This window comes from Saccopteryx leptura, chromosome 1 (genome assembly GCF_036850995.1).
Source record: "Saccopteryx leptura isolate mSacLep1 chromosome 1, mSacLep1_pri_phased_curated, whole genome shotgun sequence".
NCBI lineage: Eukaryota > Metazoa > Chordata > Mammalia > Chiroptera > Emballonuridae > Saccopteryx > Saccopteryx leptura.
The window spans coordinates 373,332,008-373,350,405 of record NC_089503.1 but is presented as its reverse complement, the minus strand read 5'-3'; the positions used below and the strand labels follow the sequence as shown (position 1 = coordinate 373,350,405).

Genomic DNA, 18,398 nt, shown 5'->3' with positions numbered 1-18,398 from the left:
GATGGGACATAAAAGTGAGACTAAGAGACATTGATAAGAGTGTGGTGGTTATGGGGGGAGGGGGGAGAGGGAGAGGGAAAGGGGGAGGGGGAGGGGCACAAAGAAAACTAGATAGAAGGTGACAGAGGACAATCTGACTTTGGGTGATGGGTATGCAACATAATTGAACGACAAGATAACCTGGACATGTTATCTTTGAATATATGTATCCTGATTTATTGATGTCGCCCCATTAAAAAAAAAAAAAAAAAAGAAGTTGGCATCTGTGCCTCCCAGTGTCATCCAGGGCAGAGCCTTGTCCCTTCCTCTCAGCCAGGTGCTGCCCAGCCAGCCTGCCGAGGGGGTGCTCCCTGTCACTTTGAACCACATCGCTGATCTCACGAGTTCCTTGTACATGGTGGAGGAAGCAGAAAAATCCCACAGAGACTGTTATGTGGCTTCCTCCGTCTTTTTTAATAATTGCCCTTTAACTTGGGCTTTTTTTATTCCCCCTATGAGATTTAAAGTGGGCCCTTCAAAACCCTCATGTACTGGTGGTGGGATGGCAGCCACTATGGAAAACAGGATGGAGGTTGCTCAAAAAGTTAACAATGGAATTACCATGTGACCCAGCAATCCCACCACTGGGTTTATAGCTGAAGAAATCCAAACCACTAATTCAAAAGATATGCTTCTCCTTAAGTTCACTGTAGCATTATATATATATATATATACAACAGTCAAGATATAGAAGCAGCCTAAGTGTCCGCTGATAAATGGTTAAAGAAAATGTGTTGCATATATGCAATGGAATACTCCTTGGCCATAGAAAAGAATGAGATCTTACCATGTGCAACAACATGGATGAACCTAGAGGGTTTTATGCTAAGTGAAATAAGTAGGACAGAGAAAGACTAATACCATGATCTAAAATAATAAATGAATGAACAAACAAAACAAATAAACTCATAGATTCAAAGAACAAAATGATGGCTGCGGCTGGGTGCCCAAGGTGAAGGGATCAAGAAGTACAGATGGGCACTTATAAAACAGTGACAAATATGTACGGAACAGCATAGGGACTATAGTTAATAATAATGTCGTAATCACTATGTATAGCAGGGGTCCCCAAACTTTTTACACAGGGGGCCAGTTCTCTGTCCCTCAGACAGTTGGAGGGCCGGAGTATTAAAAAAACTATGAACAAATCCCTATGCACACTGCACATATCTTATTTTTAAGTAAAAAAACAAAACGGGAACAAATACAATATTTAAAATAAAGAACAAGTAAATTTAAATCAACAAACTGACCAGTATTTCAATGGGAACTATGCTCCTCTCACTGACCACCAATGAAACAGGTGCCCCTTCCAGAAGTGCGGTGGGGGCCGGATAAATGGCCTCAGGGGGCCACATGCGGCCCGCAGGCCGTAGTTTGGGGACCCCTGATGTATAGTGTCAGATGGGTGCCAGACTGATCAGGGAGATCACTTAGTAAGTTAATTAATGTCTAACTGCTGTGCCGTACACCTGAAACTAACATAATATTGAGTGTCAACTGTAATTGAATAATTAGAACAAAGTTTTAAATAATAATAATAAATAAAGTGGACCCTTCGCGCACAGGCCGACCATACCTCCATTGTCGAGCTGGACACCCGGAAATGGCGTCCCAGTGACAGAGATGAGACGCTGCCCAGCAGTGACACCACCGAGGCCAGATTCCCGGCTGTGGTTGACGGGTTTTGCTGAATGATGACTGAGAGATTCCGCACCAGGGATGACACGGCAGCCTTGGTGGCATTGCTTGCCATCACGCTGAAATTCTGGAATAAAAATGGTTAAGGTCTGAAAAAAAACAAAACCTACGCTTGTGTTTCAGCAAATTTAAATCAGATTTCTCAGTGTATTATATAAATCAGATTGATATGGTGCATTATAATGCAGAATATTATATAACGGTGCTAAAGCCAATGGCTGCCAGTCAGTGCTTTCTATATTTCTGAGCTGTTTCTCTATGCTGAGTGTTTTAGCAGGGATTCGTTGATTTCATTCTTATACCTCCCTTTGAGGGAGGTTTCTTGCACCACCCTTTGAGGGAGGTACCATTAAGGAAATCGAAACTTGAAGAGATTTATTAAAAGGCATTTTCATATAAATTATTATCCTAATGATATGGAAACTGACGTTTGGGGAGATCCAGTGATTTTCCAAACAGTATCCAACTAGGAAGTGGTACAAGTTCCTGTTACAGTCACTATACTATGCTGAGAAATCCTTGTAGGATGGGAAAGTAGAGGGACATATGTGGAGATTTGACGACACTTTGTCACTGGATTTGGAATGTTACTTCTTCCTTGAAGCTCCGATCTGCTTCCCCTGCTCTGGGCCAGCTTGGAAGGCAGCCAAGAAGGGGGATTCCATTTCAGTCAAAACCAGTCAATCAAGGAGCCCAGATCTTATATGTTTTCCTTTTTGTTCTTCTTGGCTGACAGTGCTGTTCTCTGCCCCAGGCACCTGGGATCTGCCCGCCCTCACCCTCCCACCTGCACATGGCCATGGTCCATGTCCATAACTGAAGCAAAAAAGTCAAAAGTTAAGGGTAGACCCCAGAAGCTATCTGGTCCAATCTTCCTCCCCAGTGTACAGATAAAGAAACTGAGGACCAAAGAGGGGGAAGTGAACCTTCCCCAGTCTTTTAATGAACACCACTGGGAAGTCCCCTACTGCAATAGCAGAGTCTCTGGCTGGGACAGACGTTCTGCCCAGTATGGAGATCTATTTGCAGAACAGTGTCTGCGAAGTAGTCTTGGACTCCTTCTTTCCTATCTCTTGATTCCTAATTTCTCACTATTTGCTTTTATCTGTCTTGTATTCAGCATTTGAAACTTCCAAACAGGGCATTGGGTGAAGGTCACAGCACAGGACCGGGAATCAAATGACCATATTTCTAGTTCAACACTATTGCTACCAGAAGGACCAACTGCTGGCCCCTTAGTCTTTCGTTTCCTAATCTATAAAAGGAGTGTGATAAAGCAAGGTGATCCTTAAGATCCATTGCACTTCTGTCCTATGTGGCTGACTTTTGGTGGACCCCAATCCCTACCCTGGTTTCTGACATGTGTACATGCTCATTTGTACTAAGTCAATAACTTCTGACTCACACCTTTACTTGGGTCTCTGATTCCTGGGATTTCTGGACCCCCCGAGCCCAGCTTAGTTGTTGTTCTACCATCTACTGTAGACTTCTTCAGCATTGACTCACTCAGTTGCGGCAACCCCCCCCACACACACACCAAAACCAGCAACTCAGACACTCTCTGATCTTCCCAGCTGCTGTCCAGACTCTGCTACTCATGCCCACACTCCTTGGGTGTACCAGGGTGTGATGTCACCTTCGTGTTCTGCCTCCCCATGCTCAGTGGGAGGTGCCCCCCTGTGTAGCTCAAAACCAAGTCTGCAAGTCTGCAGGCTGGGAATGCTTACCTTCTTCAGTTCTTCCAGCTGAGAGAGCACACACGTCTCCCTGATGACCTCCCACCCGGAGGGCCGGCACTTGGCCATGATGTGCCCGGTGTAGCCGCTACTACAGGGAAGAGTATACTCATCATCCTTAAACCCAAATCCAAAGAAAATGCTGTTACACTGAACTGGAAAAGAATGGAAACAGAGAGAGGAAGTGTCTCTGAGCATCCTGGCCCTCGCTATCAACCATAGAGCTGTGCTTTAGAGATCACATGTGCAGAGACAATACGCAGCAAGGTGCAGGAGCAGAAGCTTGTCGTTGACGCCCGGTTTCATCCTCACCAGCACCCCTTCCTCCTTCCTCACGCTCTGCCCGCCCCGCAGCTGGTCCTGCTCCCCCCAGGTGTCTGGGCTGTGCCGACAATCCTATTGTTGGGGGGCAATCAACTAATATGCATTAGGTGGAAAATAAGACCATTCCCAGGAAATCTTTTTACTCTTTAAGGGAGTACCAGAAAACCAGAAAATCTTCAAAGCATGATGGAAGAAAGTGGTAACAATATGGTTAAAAGATGAGAAGTTGCCATTTGGGGAAGAAATGTTCTACTTTGTACCCCTTTAAAAGCTTTTGGCATTGTGGCCAGCCACTAGTCACTCTCCCAGGTGACCCTTCCTCATATGGTCTGCCCACGAATGGGACTGGTGGAAGGGGACCATGAATGGAAGAGCCACTGAGCTGTGTCTTTTGTCTGTTTTTCCCAGTGCTGTGTCCTAAGTGCCTCAACGCTTTAAACACTTAGTAGATTTCTGCTGAGTAAGTGTTGTTGCAAGTGGCACAGACTGTGTTAGGAGAGGTTTAGCAATGAATGGAAAGAAGTAAAAGGGAAAAAAAATACCTGAAGAAAAGTGTGTATGTGTGTGTGTGTGTGTGTGTGTGTGTGTGTGTGTGTCTATGTGCCTGTTAAAGACCTGGATATATGCATTTCCCCCCTGGGTTCTTTGGATTATTACTTAAGAATATTGTCAGCCCCAAAGATATTTCAACATGTATGCCACCAAACAACTGCTAAATCATTTCCATCATAGCCTGCAGTGAAATCAGTCTTCCACAACATTTATGGTGGAGATCAGATCACTGATTAGCAAGGATCTGAGCTAGTCAGCTGGAACCAAGTTTCATCATAAACACCTGCCTGTTTCTACTGAAAGTCGGTCTTAGAATAATTCTGTCGGAAACACCTCCAACCTACCTCCTAAAGATACGAATGAGCTACTTACGAAAGGACTCCTCGCACCTAAGCAGGGGATGGAAATGTAGTGTTACCTTCTCCAAAGACCCTGAACGAGTCGTCTTCTAGTGGGAACAGCTTCTGAAGGCCTTCCTCAGCCTCCTCAGCCACCTGTCCAATGGCTGACAGCAGCTCGGATGTGCTGCAGGATCCAATAACTTCATAGCCAGCAATGATGCTGCCGTCTCTTTGATGATTGTGTGGGAAGAAAAGTGAGATTCAGTCATTCGGTCACTGAGGGCCCACTGTGTGTGTGGACAGCATTGGGTCCACGAGAATAAATCAAACTAATTTGATCCCTGCTTTCACAGAGCTAACATTCTGGTGAAGAAGGCAAGACAAATAAGAAACAAGTAACCTCTCTATATAAGCATTTATATACGTACTTATGTAACTGTTTTTGTTTTTTGTTAAGTGTGATGGAAGACAGTTACAGTGATAAGAATAGCAGGTAGATATGAGGCCCCACTTCAAATAAGACTGATCAGGGAAGGCTTCTCTTTGCAGAGGGTCTTTGCAGCTGAGGCCTGAGCAACGAGAAGAAAAGGCCAGTGATGCAAAAACTATTGGGATAGCATGCCAGCATGTGCAAAGGGCTTGAGGTAGGGAAATATCTGAGTCTGATGAATTGAAAGACTAGGTGTCAGGTCAAGAATTGGGATTGCTGGCCCTGGCCAGTTGGCTCAGTGGTAGAACATCAACCTGGCATGTGGATGTTCCAAGTTCGATTCCTGGCCAGGGCACCCTTCCCTTTCTCCCTTCTCTCTATCTCTCTCTTCCCCTCCTGCAGGAAAGGCTCCATTGGAGCAAAGTTGGCCCGGGCACTGAGGATGGCTCCATGGCCTCTGCCTCAGGTGCTAGAATGACTCCTGTTTCAATGGAGCAACGCCCCAGATAGGCAGAGAGCATCACCCTCTGGTGGGCATGCCAGATGGATCCCGGTTGGGCACGTGTAGGAGTCTGTCTCTCTGCCTCACCGCTTCTCACCTCAGAAAAATACAAAAAAAAAAAAAAAAGAAAGAAAAAGGAATTGGAATTGCTTCTCTATGCCTGAAGGTTGCAATAAAGATTTTTAAAACCAGGACTACAGAAAAGAAAAAAAAAATATTGAACATAAAAATTATTGTGATTGAGTTTCAATTTTGTCTATGAGTTCAATCACAGTCAAGTCAAACAGTCTGATTAATCGTATAGAACTTGATTTAAGAAAAGAAGTGCTGTTTTCCCTAGCATTTGTATTTTGAGAAAATTATACATGTGGGCCTTGATTAGAAAGACATTATAAGGTCATGAGTAGCTAAAGGAAAATGTCCAAGGAGATACATTTATAGTAAATGCTGTTGAAAATTTCTTATAGCTGTTGTTAACTGTGAGAAAAAAATCATATAAAAAGTCAAGTTCTCTGACCTCTAAGCCACTTCCTCCACCAAGCAGACTGTAAACAGTAGGTAATCAATGCACACATGGCTAACTAACCAAATAACTTTAGAACTAAAGTATAAACAAAAAGATGATTTACTAAATATCTCTTTATTTGCTGTAGACAATGATAATGAGGTCTTGAACTATGGTGTATACATGATGATATCTACATAAAAATATATGATGATATCTACATAAAAATATACTATTTTACCCAAGGCCTCGCTTCTGGCTCCCAATTACACATCGTACCCTGCTGTGGTTATGGAAAAAGAAAATCCATCCCTCTACAGCCCTCATCCTCACCCCTGACTCCTTCACCACCCCCTACACACACACACACACACACACACACACACACACACACACACACACACATACACACACACATACCCTGGGAGCTCCTGCTTCCTTCCAGTTCTGCCCTCTACTGGGTATTTCCAATTCTATTCTCTGACCAAGAAAGTCATTTAATATTTAAGTTCTTAAACTCATGAGAATATAAGCTTTCTTCTTTAGACTTTTTTTTTTTTTAGCAAGAGAGAGAGAGATGAGAAATATCAACTCGTAGTTGTGGTACTTTGGTTGTTCATTGATTACTTCTCATATGTACCTTGATAGGGGAGGGGGTTTTCCAGCTTTCTTGAGCCAGTGACCCCTTGCTCAAGCCAGCAATCTTTGGGCTCAAGTCAGGGACCATGGAGTCAGACTATGATCCCATGCTCAAGCTGGTGAGCCTGCGCTCAAGCCAGTGACCTGGGGGAGGGGGGGGAGTTTCAAACCTGGGTCCTCAGCATCCCAGGTCAATGCTCTATCCACTGTACCACCATCTGGTCAGCCTCCTCTTCAAACTTTTTAAAACATCACAGACTTTTGTCCAGTTTTGGTAAGAGTCCCACCACAAAGACCAGGTCTGACCTATTTTCTGTCAAAGGCACTCGGCAGCAGCGCTAGACATTGGGTGCAGCCGATGTGCAAATCTAGGGGTGCCCTTGATCTGAGCCTGTGTTACTTACCGAAACTGAGTGACACGAACTGACTCAAAACCTTGAATTCTTTTGTATGCTTCTTTAAGCTTATAAAAAAAAAAAGGCAATGTGTTGATCTTGGTCCCCACACAAGAAAAACATTTGAGCAAAACATGGAAGCAGACAATAAACAAACCAACAGAAACACTGAGCAGAGGAAAAAGACACAGCAGGAGGTTGTCGCCCATTATAAAAATACAGTTAAAATGACAACTGAGAATGTCCACACACACATAATTGATTTTTGAGGTTGCTAATAAAGAATGGAGAATCAACCGCTTCGACTCCAGGATGAATTGGATACAAGATAACATAATAAATTCACCCAAAATGTATCTCATCTTTTCCCCCAAATAAGCCATTTTTACAGATGCTTAAAACTGAATCTATCTGCAAAGTGTTTGTGTGCGTCTTCTGTTAGACCCCCACCTGAACCGTCAGCCTGGGTGGAAACACACTGGTCTAGTTGTATGTGACTTCATTATGAAGACCAGAATTTTGTTTCGTACCTCTCTTTCACCTCTAACCAGGGAGGCCTCTTTCTAGAACAAATTCCAGGTGCTGACAGTTGAGCTTAGATTGTGAAAAATTTCTTTTGACAAAGAAAAAAATAAAAAATAAAATAGTCATAATATTATCCAAGTAAATGAACAAAACTGAACACTAAAGAAACGAAAAGGATTCAACTGCTAAACTCCCCTAAAAAAAAAAAAAAAAAAAAAAAAGAAAATGTTCAAAGTACGTCAGTTGTGGGCAGAGGGATTAACTACTATGAAATAACCCATTGAAAATGAATAATTAAGAATATGTATTAAATTAACATGTTGAATTGGAAGCATCTGAACTTATGTTTAGCCAACAATTTCTTAGGCTGTAACTAGAAGGTGCTTACCTGAGTTTCAATTCTAGAAGTATACTTGGAGTATAGAGCAGAAGATGAATTCAAAAGGTCTTTCGTAAATCTCTTATTTATTTCGAAAGTGCCCCAAACTTCTATGGGAAGTAAAAAAAAATTACAGATATAAAAACTACTCACTTGATTTTGTTACAGCATAAAATTACAGAAGTACAACTTGGAACTCATCTATTCGACATCTGTCTTTTGGTTTATTTTTATAACAAATGTTCACTTCAAATAATATAGAAGCATACAACGAGAATTTCTTATTGTGGATTTGGAACATTATAGGTAAGTGCTGATAATCAAGACAACCTTATAAGCAGGAAAATGTGTGGCCAGTCAGATATGGTTTAAAAAAGCAGTCTTTAAACACCAAAATATATCCCCATCTAGGCACTGAGTTTAAACACTGCTCTATTAAAATTTTAAAAATAAATCACTACTTGCTAACTCCAACATACCCCTTCTTACCTATCACTGGTGCTTTTCTCTACGGGAATAGGTCGTTTCCCATCTCCTTATGGACATGTCTTGCTTATCCTTCATTCATGGCACAAAGCACCTCCTCTCCAAGACCTTCCCTGATCCTCAGATACAATGAGTCTTTTCCTCCTCTAAATTCCTGGAGCACTTTCTCCATACTCCCTTACAGTCTCCTGTACCTACACAGTTCTTTGTGAATATGCCTCCTGTACATGCGCCCCTGCTCAATCTTGGGAAGCTCCTTGTGAGTGTAACTGCTGTCTGCTCCATCTTTGTACCTCCGGAAGATGGATCAGACATGGACCACCTTTCAAAAGGTAGGCTTTCATCAACCCTGTCTTCTCTCTTGTGTTAGCATCCTGGCCTGCCCACATAGCCTGCTAATTCCTCGGTAGCAAGAGAAATGTTTCACTGTGACATTCCAGAGTTGGCCCAAGATGGTGCTTATCAGTACGTGCTGCCTTAGGCGGAATTGCTGTGGTCCTGGGGAGAGGAGCCAGGGATACCCAGGATTCTGGGTGACTTCAGATCCCGCCTCACCTCATCCACCACTGAGCATAAACCCAAGTCGACAGGCATTCCCTCCGCTTCCACTGGTTTTCAAAGCAACACCTCTACATTTGGTTTGGTTTTGGTATTGCATGCAATACACATACAAATTTTTGGCAATTTAGAGCATTGTTTTCAGTATAACCACTACGCATTCCTCCTTGCTTTTGTACTGCTAGAGTTCTCTTTTCTGAAAATTGATGTTGGCAAAAGGAAAAGAAGGTAGGAAGAAATTTTGTATTTATTCAAGCTGTTCCCCGACTTGGGATTTCGCTGGATCCTGCTAAACCTCAAAGGAAGCAGAGATTTGCAGGGCTGAGCCGGAGCAAGGTTGAAGTGGTGCACACACATCGACCTGCATTTCTGAATTTTCTGCACTGATGCCACTCTCACTGTGTGCAGCCAAGCTTAGCGGGGAGTGTCAGCTCTGCCCTTCAGCCTCCCTGCAAATACTAGCTCTGCTCCTGGCGACAGAGAAACCCCCGGGGCAAGGAGAAAGCCCTGGCTGGCCCAGAACGCTCCTCCTGGTGTCCTCGTGTGCTTACTTGTTCTCTCGCAGAAATTGACACTCTGGGCGAGGTGGCCGAGAGGACAGTCACAACTCTGGAGCGATCCAGCTGTGTGAAGGTAGCATGTCTGGGGATCAAGGCAGGAAGGAGGAAACCAGGTGTAGCCATCTTCACAGATGCACCGGAGGACTCCATCCTGGTTGCCACAGTCTGCACAAAAAACAACAACAACACAGCTTCGTTTCATGGAGCCCGGTTAATAAATCGACTACGGCTGAGCTCTGATCCTTGGCGCTGCCTTAGGATCTGAATCACGTATTTCTCATCACAGGCTAGCAGGATGGAGCCGTGCTGCTGCTTCTGCTTCTGCTGCTGCTTCTGCTGCTGCTGCTGCTGCTGCTGCTGCTGCTGCTGCTGGGTGCCTCACGTTGGGAGCCCTTACTTTCTATGAATCATTTAAGTCCTCTGAGCCCCAGCGTCACGGTCATTAGTGCTGTTTGCCAGATACGTTCACTCCCTTCCATGACCACATAACCTGGCTTCCTGAGGTTGACTGGGGCCATGAAACCAGTTCTGAACCGCAAGTCGTGAACAGAATTACTGTGTGCCCCTTCAGAGTTAGAAAATTCAACTGCCAGTGTCAACCCCTCCAGCATTCCTTGTTTTGTTTTGATATAGTTTTGGCTCAGAATGGTTGTATTTGACATAGTGTCTGATTCATCATTCTGGGCCCCCAAGCGACTACCCCAAACTCAGCCCTTCTGCAACCTGCAAGAGATGTGTTGTGTGAAGAGGAAATAAAACATTTATTCTTGTACGCTACAGAAGGGCAGAAGTGATTGTTCCTGTAGCATAATGGAAGCCATCCCGACGGACACGCCCACCTTCCCCAGCTCCTTTCTCCGTCCCCAGAGAGCTGACTTACAAGTGGTCGCCTTCGCTCTGATAATCTTCGTCGGCCCATGTAACCATAATGAGGGAGGCTTCAGGAGCTCCAGAAAATTCTTCAAGTCTCTTTTCTCTTTGGAATTTCTGTAGGCCACCTGAAGCAGCAGCTCATATTCCTGCACCAGAGCTAGAGAGGGGAAGACAATCAGAAGCTCCGTTCTCAGTCTGGGAGGGAAACGAAACACTGCAGAGAAAGTGATCGTGGGGCAGTCATCAGACTCGGCCTGGAGGTCATGGATGATGCCATACTGCTCATCATTGACTCCTGCTCACCCAGACATTGACTAAAAACGAGCATCCAGGACAAACACCTGCAGATAGATGCTTGTGTGCCTGGCACATGCCTGCCCTCTCACTTCCGTCAGGCCAGCTGCTCCCACGCTCTCTGACGCCCCCTGTGTTGCCCTCTTGACCTGGCACACTTCCTTAGGACACAGCCAGAGTCAAGTTTCAGGTATCAAGACAGAAGGGAGAACAGCTGAGAAAATCCTAGCTACTCTTCACCTCCCTCCTTGACGTATTTTCTATAGAAACCTCCCCCAATGTCAACTTTCCTCTCTAAAGAGCCCTTTCTTCTCCTATAAAAAAATGTTGCGCCCTGGCCGGTTGGCTCAGCGGTAGAGCGTCGGCCTGGCGTGCGGGGGACCCGGGTTCGATTCCCGGCCAGGGCACATAGGAGAAGTGCCCATTTGCTTCTCCACTCCGTCCCCCTCCTTCCTCTCTGTCTCTCTCTTCCCCTCCCGCAGCCAAGGCTCCATTGGAGCAAAGATGGCCCGGGCGCTGGGGATGGCTCCTTGGCCTCTGCCCCAGGCGCTAGAGTGGCTCTGGTTGCGGCAGAGCGACACCCCTGAGGGGCAGAGTGTCGCCCCTGGTGGGCGTGCCGGGTGGATCCCGGTCGGGCGCATGCGGGAGTCTGTCTCACTGTCTCTCCCCGTTTCCAGCTTCAGAAAAATAAAAAAATAAAAAAAAAAAAAAAAAAAAAAGTTGCATCTGTTAGCTGAGTCTGAGTATTTAAATCAAATGCAAAAACTAAACAAACCTTACTTAAACCCTCACATACCCTCATCTGTACCTTATTGTTTTTTTAGGTGGGTTTTTTTTTCAATTACAATTGGTATGTAATATCCATTACTTTCGGGTGTACGCACAGTAGTTAGACATCTGTATAGCTTACGTAGTGATCCTCCAATAAGCCTTGCACCCATCTGACACCACATACAGTTACTGCCTTATTGACTGTATTCCCTAAGCTGTACTTTACATCCCATGACTATTTGTAACTACTAATCTGTACTTCTTAATCTCTTCACCTTTTTCACCCAGCCCTTCAACCCCCCCTCCCCACAGGCAACCATAAGTTTATTCTCTGTATCTATGAGTCTGTTTCTATTTTGTTTATTTTGTTTTTTTAGATCCCACATATAAGTGAAATCATATGGTACTACTCTGTTCTCTGTCTGACTTATTTCACTCATCATAATGCCCTCTGGGTCCGCCTTATCATTTCCGACCAGCACCTTCTCTTTCCATAAGGAGAAGCCATTAAGTATTTTTGGCTGGAGAAAGGAAGAGTCCTATGAGTCTTATCCCACCCAGAATTCACTTAGGCACATTCACATGACATTAAACATGAAATTCCATGGGATTTCGAGATCCTCCGGAGCTCATCTATGGACCTCAGCTGAAGAATGTGAAGGACCTTAGAAAAGAAGAGGCAAATGCTGGACATCCTTTTATCCTGGGCACATTTTACTGCCGTAAAATTTCTTAGAAACCTAATAGATTCTTCCAGACACCACCAAGCTTTTGCAGGAACAGATAACATGAGGAGCTCTTATGAGACTGTCCCATTTCTTAGGAACCTTATGAGCTTAGGCAGAAGGGAGATTTATAGTGGAGAAAAGCAGCTGAATCAATGCCAAAGCTTCTCATAAGGCACGGGTCGGGAACCTTTTTGGCTGAGAGAGCCATGAACGCCACATATTTTAAAATGTAATTCCGTGACAGCCATACAACGACCTGTGTACCTTACGCATTATCCAATAAATATTTGGCGTTGTCCCAGAGGACAGCTGTGATTGGTTCCAGCCACCTGCAACCATGAACATGAGCGCTAGGAAATGAATGGATTGTAATACAGGAGAATGTTTTATATTTTTAACGTTATTATTATTTTTATTAAAGATTTGTCTGTGAGCCAGATGCAGCCATCAAAAGAGCCACATCTGGCTCGCGAGCCATAGGTTCCCAAGCCCTGTCATAAGGCAATCAAGAGGGTGACGGGAAGCTAGCTGAGGCTAAGGCATGTTCCGGGACATCGGCAGGAGACCCCTGTCTGCTGCAACTCCCAACACCTCACACCGTCGAGCCTCAACCCCATCACTTATTGTCCCCATCTCCCTGCAGACTGGAAGCTCTGCCCAAGCTTTGGGAGTCACCCCAGGTGGTGGGAGCTAACAAGATTCCACTCCCACTGCCCGAGCAGGTCAGAAGTGGAGAATGTGGGAAAAACTGATCCTGGTCATATTGTCAGAGGTTAATTATACTGGTTCTGGAGCCAGTTTAACTGGCTGGGTCCAAATCATGCCTCTTGATTCTTACCTCTATGCCTCAATTTCACTAGTATGAGAGAAATAAGGATAACCATTGTGTGAATAATTAATTTATCTAATGCATTTAAAATGATGCCTATCCCATAGTAACAGATTGATAAATATTAGCTGCATTATTACTGCCAGGGAAAATGTGTTCATGGCATTCCCAAGTAAAATTTTTATTTCATTTTCCTGAAGAATTGTAGCCTCACATGGTACTAAGTTCTATGGCACAATTAGCACATCTTTGTTTGGCAAATTCGCCAAAAAGAAAGCCTTGTGAACTTAATCGTCTGTGGGCATCGCTGTTTCCATGGGGAAACACGTGCAGTGCTTGGAACATCAGGCCCACAAATTACACTGCAGACCACAGTCGGAGGCTGTACCCATTAGTTCCATTGTTGGGATCAAGATAAGAAGGACAGGAGCAGCTACTTGCCAGGTGTGGTGCAGGATACCACGCCTTTATTATATTGTTTAATCCTCACAGATGTTTCGCTAGTAAGGATTTCCATTATTCTCATTTTAAAGATCTGACGTGTTTAATGACATGCCAGAGACCGTGCAACCAGTCAGGAGCGCTGTTGGGGTTCGAACCCCGTTCTCTTGGCGCTAGTGTCTCACCTGGATGCTTGTTCCTATTCACGGATTCTCTTTTTGTTCTGATGCCAGCATTTCTCTGTTAAAAAGGGAAGAGAGAATAATTATATCCAGGCTTTATAACGTTGTACTTCATAAGGCCTTGTTGGATGTACCAGAGAAATTGAAATCGCGCATCTAAAGTCCCAGTCTGGTATGGTGGGGAGGTGACAAGGGAAGGTCTCACTAAGGGAAGTTTTAAGCACAGACCTGAAGGAGACAGGGAAGTGAGGATCCCTGGAGAGAGGATTTTCCACCCAGGGGGGAACAGCATATGCAAAGGCCCTGGGTGAGAACATGCCCAGCTTGTGTAGACAGAGCAAGGAGGCCAGAGTGGCTAAGTCGAGTGGGTGAGAGGAGAGAGCAGGAAGTGAGGTCACACGTTATATAGATCTCTACAGGCACAGCAAGGGCTTAGCTTTCACTTGACTGAGATGGGCGCCCACTCAGAGAATTATGAACAGAGGAAAGACTGCTCTACTTTACGTTTTGGAAGGCTCAGTCCTGCAGCCATATCAGGAATAGACAAGCACACAAGCAATGTGAGCATTTCAGGAGTTACTGAGACAATATCCATGAGAGATCATGGAAGCATGGGCCAAAGCAGTAGCCATGGAGGTGGACAGAAGTGGTTAAATTCTGGATATATTTTAAAAATAAATCTAAAACAAACAAACAAACAAAGAAGTTAATGGTTTAGATATGAATTATGAGAAGAATCAAGCATAAAAGTAAATTTTGTGCCTAAGCAGCTGGACAGTTGGTGATCCCACTTGCTGATATAGAAAAGAAGGAGTAGATTTGGTGAGGAAAAAAAATTAAGAGTTTAATATGAGACATATTAAATTGAGGGGCCTATTAAGCACCCAACTAGAGATAGCAAGTAGGTAGTATATATATAAGTGTGGAGTGCCACGGAGAGGTCTGAGATGGAAATATAAACTTGGGAGTCATCAGTGTATAGAGAACATTAAAACTGTGACCCTAGGTAAAAGCATCAGGAAGTACATATAAACAAGGAGGAGCTAGTCCAGGGGTCGGGAACCTATGGCTCGCGAGCCAGATGTGGCTCTTTTGATGGCTGCATCTGGCTCGCAGACAAATCTTTAATAAAAATAATAATAACATTAAAAATATAAAACAGGCCCTGGCCGGTTGGCTCAGCGGTAGAGCATCGGCCTGGCGTGCAGGGGACCCGGGTTCGATTCCCAGCCAGGGCACATAGGAGAAGTGCCCATTTGCTTCTCCATCCCCCCCTCCTTCCTCTCTGTCTCTCTCTTCCCCTCCCACAGCCAAGGCTCCATTGGAGCAAAGATGGCCTGGGCGCTGGGGATGGCTCCTTGGCCTCTGCCCCAGGCGCTAGAGTGGCTCTGGTCGTGGCAGAGTGACGCCCCGGAGGGGCAGAGCATCGCCCCCTGGTGGGCAGAGCATCGCCCCTGGTGGGCATGCCGGGTGGACCCCGGTCGGGCGCATGTGGGAGTCTGTCTGACTGTCTCTCCCCGTTTCCAGCTTCAGAAAAATATGTATGTATATATATAAAACATTCTCATGTATTACAATCCATTCATTTCCTACCGCTCATGTTCATGGTTGTGGGTATCTGGAGCTAATCACAGCTGTCCTCCGGGACAACACCAAATTTTTATTGAATAATGCGTAACGTACACGGGTTGTTGTATGGCTCTCATGGAATTACATTTTAAAATATGTGGCGTTCATGGCTCCCTCAGCCAAAAAGTTTCCCGACCCCTGAGCTAGTCCATGGATTGCTAACGCCAATCCATACATAGGCTTGCTCTCCATCAAGGATGCCAGAGGAGTGAACACATTGAGCTTGAAAAGATATCCAAGATCCTTATTTTATAGTTAGGTCATCTAAGCTCCAAGGCCACCCAGCTAATATTATTAATGTTGAAACAAGTACCCAGAACATCTGATTCCAAGTCTACTGCATTATGTAGGTTCAGGTGCTAGGGAGTGATGAAGTCTAAAGCGCCAAAAAGAGAGAGGAGGGAACAGGAAGGAAAAGCAGACTGTTAGCCAACTCACCTCCAGGAGGCCGGCGCCGCCCTCAGTGATTGTGAAGAAGGAGAGAAGCCACAGCACCCAGACTCTCATCTTCAGCGGTCCTGTCCTTCTCCCGGACTGAACACAAACAGCTGGGTTCACAGCCTGGGACTAGACACGCGGTGTAATATGTAAAACCGAGACACAAGAACCAGTAATTCAACCTAAATGCACACAATGGTAGCACCTAACTGAGACAATCATAGGCTCTAAGTCAGTGGTTCTCAAACTTTTTGAAGTTGAGGTGCATTTAAAATTCTACAAATAATTGTAGGTGCACTATATACAAATTTATAAGAAATATGTTATAATAATTAAGTCAAATATTGAAAAAAGAAATATAAAGTCTAAGCATGCTTTTATGGTAATTAAACGAAATAAATACAACAAAATTAAATTTATTCTAACATTAATATACATTTTTATGTTACTTTTTTTGAGTTATGCATTTTAGAATTCGTAAAAAAAGAGGGATTAAAAAATAAAAAATAGAAAAGAGTTATCTTTATATATATAGATATAGATATGATATAGATACATTCGTAGTAAGATTTAGTAAATTTGGCAGGTCCTGGCACAAATGTATTTTTTCATTCTTGTATTTATGAGAAACATGAGCCTGATGTGTCCTAACGATTTCTTCAATATTTGGGCATATATTTGAAAGGCAAACTCTCATTTCCTTATCTATACATTGATGAATTTCTCTCTTTTTACTCTTAATTGTGTTGAGTGCAGAAAACCCCCACCATACATATCATCTTAACTTTACACCAAACAAAGGATAGAAGAAACTTGCCTCCAGTCTTTCCGGGGAATGTGGTTGGGGTAGTGTAATCCAGCACCACAGCTTAATAGCCTTTTGCAACCTAATCAGGTAAGTGAGGAGGGGGATTGGGCAGACTGTCAGTTTACACCAATTTCCTGCACCTTTGTTCCCCCAAAAATCTAAACTCCCAAAACCCTGTTGGTTTTTTGGTCCCCAACAGGCACATATTTCTCTGGAATACTATAGGGCGCACTGGAAATCTTCTAGGGCACACCAGTATGCCCTGGCCCACACTTTGAGAACCACTGCCCTAAGTGTTTAATTATTTTTTCCATTTCATGTACCTAGCCTGAGATACTGTGATTTCCACTCCCATTAAAAAGTAGTGCCCTGGCTGGATGGCTCAGTTGGTTTAGAGTGTCATCCTGAAGGCCAGAGGTTGCTGGTTCAATCCCCAGTCAGGGCACGTACAGGAACGAATTGATGTTCCTGCCTATCTCGCTAAAATCAATCAATAAAAAAAATTTAAAGAAAAAGAAAAATAATAAAAGTCTGTCTTTACAAAAAATTAAATCCCTTATTTTTATACTTACGTGTATAAAAATCCCTTACTAGAAAATTCCTTGAGAGCTCTCTTCTAGGTGAGCAAATTTGACTAAACCTGGGCTATTTTTTTTTCTGGCTCAAATTGTACTATTTTTCAAAAAAATCATTATGCATTTTATTGCAATGTAATAATATTTACTATAAATATATATATATAAAATAGAAATAAGCCAAAATAAGATAATAACAATTCATAATTTTAAAACCTATTAAATTACTATTTATGTTTTGCATATTTATAAATCTGAGATTTCTACAAATGTTACTTGTAATAATTTTTATATTATTTTTCAATTACAGTTTATAGTCAACATTTTTCTGTATTATTTTCAGGTGTACACCACGGCAAATAGACATCCAGGGGTCTCAAACTCGCGGCCCACCCACCAATTTTGTGCAGCCGCAGACTGGCCCGCAGACTAATCCACGAAGTTTGATTAGTCTGCGGGCCACACAAAATTGGTGGGCGGGCCGCATGTGGCCCGCGGGCCGCGAGTTTGAGACCCCTGAGTTACACTATTTTAAAATCATGACTTGCTAAACTTTGCAAGTAGATGTATTTAACATCCAGCCCTTTATCTTTCACTGAGCTCTCCTTTTCATCTCGGGGGATGGAGGGTGGGCGGAGAACCATCAGGATAACCAAGGACTTTCAGAAACATTAATATATGGAACGACTCTAAGTAGGTAAGTATAAAAATAATCATGAACCAATCCAGCGAATTTTTATCTCTATAGTTAATGTAGTTTGCAACAAACTGTCTTCAATTTTTATGGTTATCTCAGAATAATTTAGACAAAATTCAGCACATAGTCATGGTCACAAAATTAATCACTTAGATCCATGTTATTTCATATGAATGAAAAAAAAAATCATGGTAAATTAGAACCGTTGTGTCTGATATAGCTGCTAGGCACATGCGGCAATTTATATTTTTATTTTAATTATAATAAAGTGATATTAAAACCTCAGTCTCTCAGTCTCTCTAGCCACATCTCTGGTGCTTTGTAGCCACATGTGACTTGTGGCTACCATGTTAGGCAGCGTCGACACAGAACTCTTCCAGCACTGCCAGAAGTTTTTATTTGGCATGGACTATTACTTAGCCTTTAAAAATTAGGGATTCCTGTCACATGCTATAACATGG

The 18,398-nt window shown here is 43.6% G+C and overlaps 1 protein-coding gene across 2 annotated transcripts in view; it reads right to left on the bottom strand.

Annotated features, from left to right (window-relative positions):
- ADGRF1 (adhesion G protein-coupled receptor F1) overlaps positions 1-18,398 on the bottom strand; it is a 49,832-nt gene that overhangs the window by 20,162 nt on the left and 11,272 nt on the right. For both annotated transcript variants that reach the window (XM_066359252.1, XM_066359251.1), the window contains exons 2-10: positions 15,858-15,986; positions 13,794-13,848; positions 10,553-10,702; positions 9,664-9,837; positions 8,078-8,178; positions 7,174-7,232; positions 4,771-4,931; positions 3,468-3,631; positions 1,619-1,807 (exon numbers count right to left, since the gene is read on the bottom strand). In XM_066359252.1, the coding sequence (XP_066215349.1) occupies positions 1,619-1,807; positions 3,468-3,631; positions 4,771-4,931; positions 7,174-7,232; positions 8,078-8,178; positions 9,664-9,837; positions 10,553-10,702; positions 13,794-13,848; positions 15,858-15,926 (1,122 nt within the window). In that variant the 5' untranslated portion in view covers positions 15,927-15,986. The remainder of the gene's footprint in view (positions 1-1,618; positions 1,808-3,467; positions 3,632-4,770; positions 4,932-7,173; positions 7,233-8,077; positions 8,179-9,663; positions 9,838-10,552; positions 10,703-13,793; positions 13,849-15,857; positions 15,987-18,398) is intronic.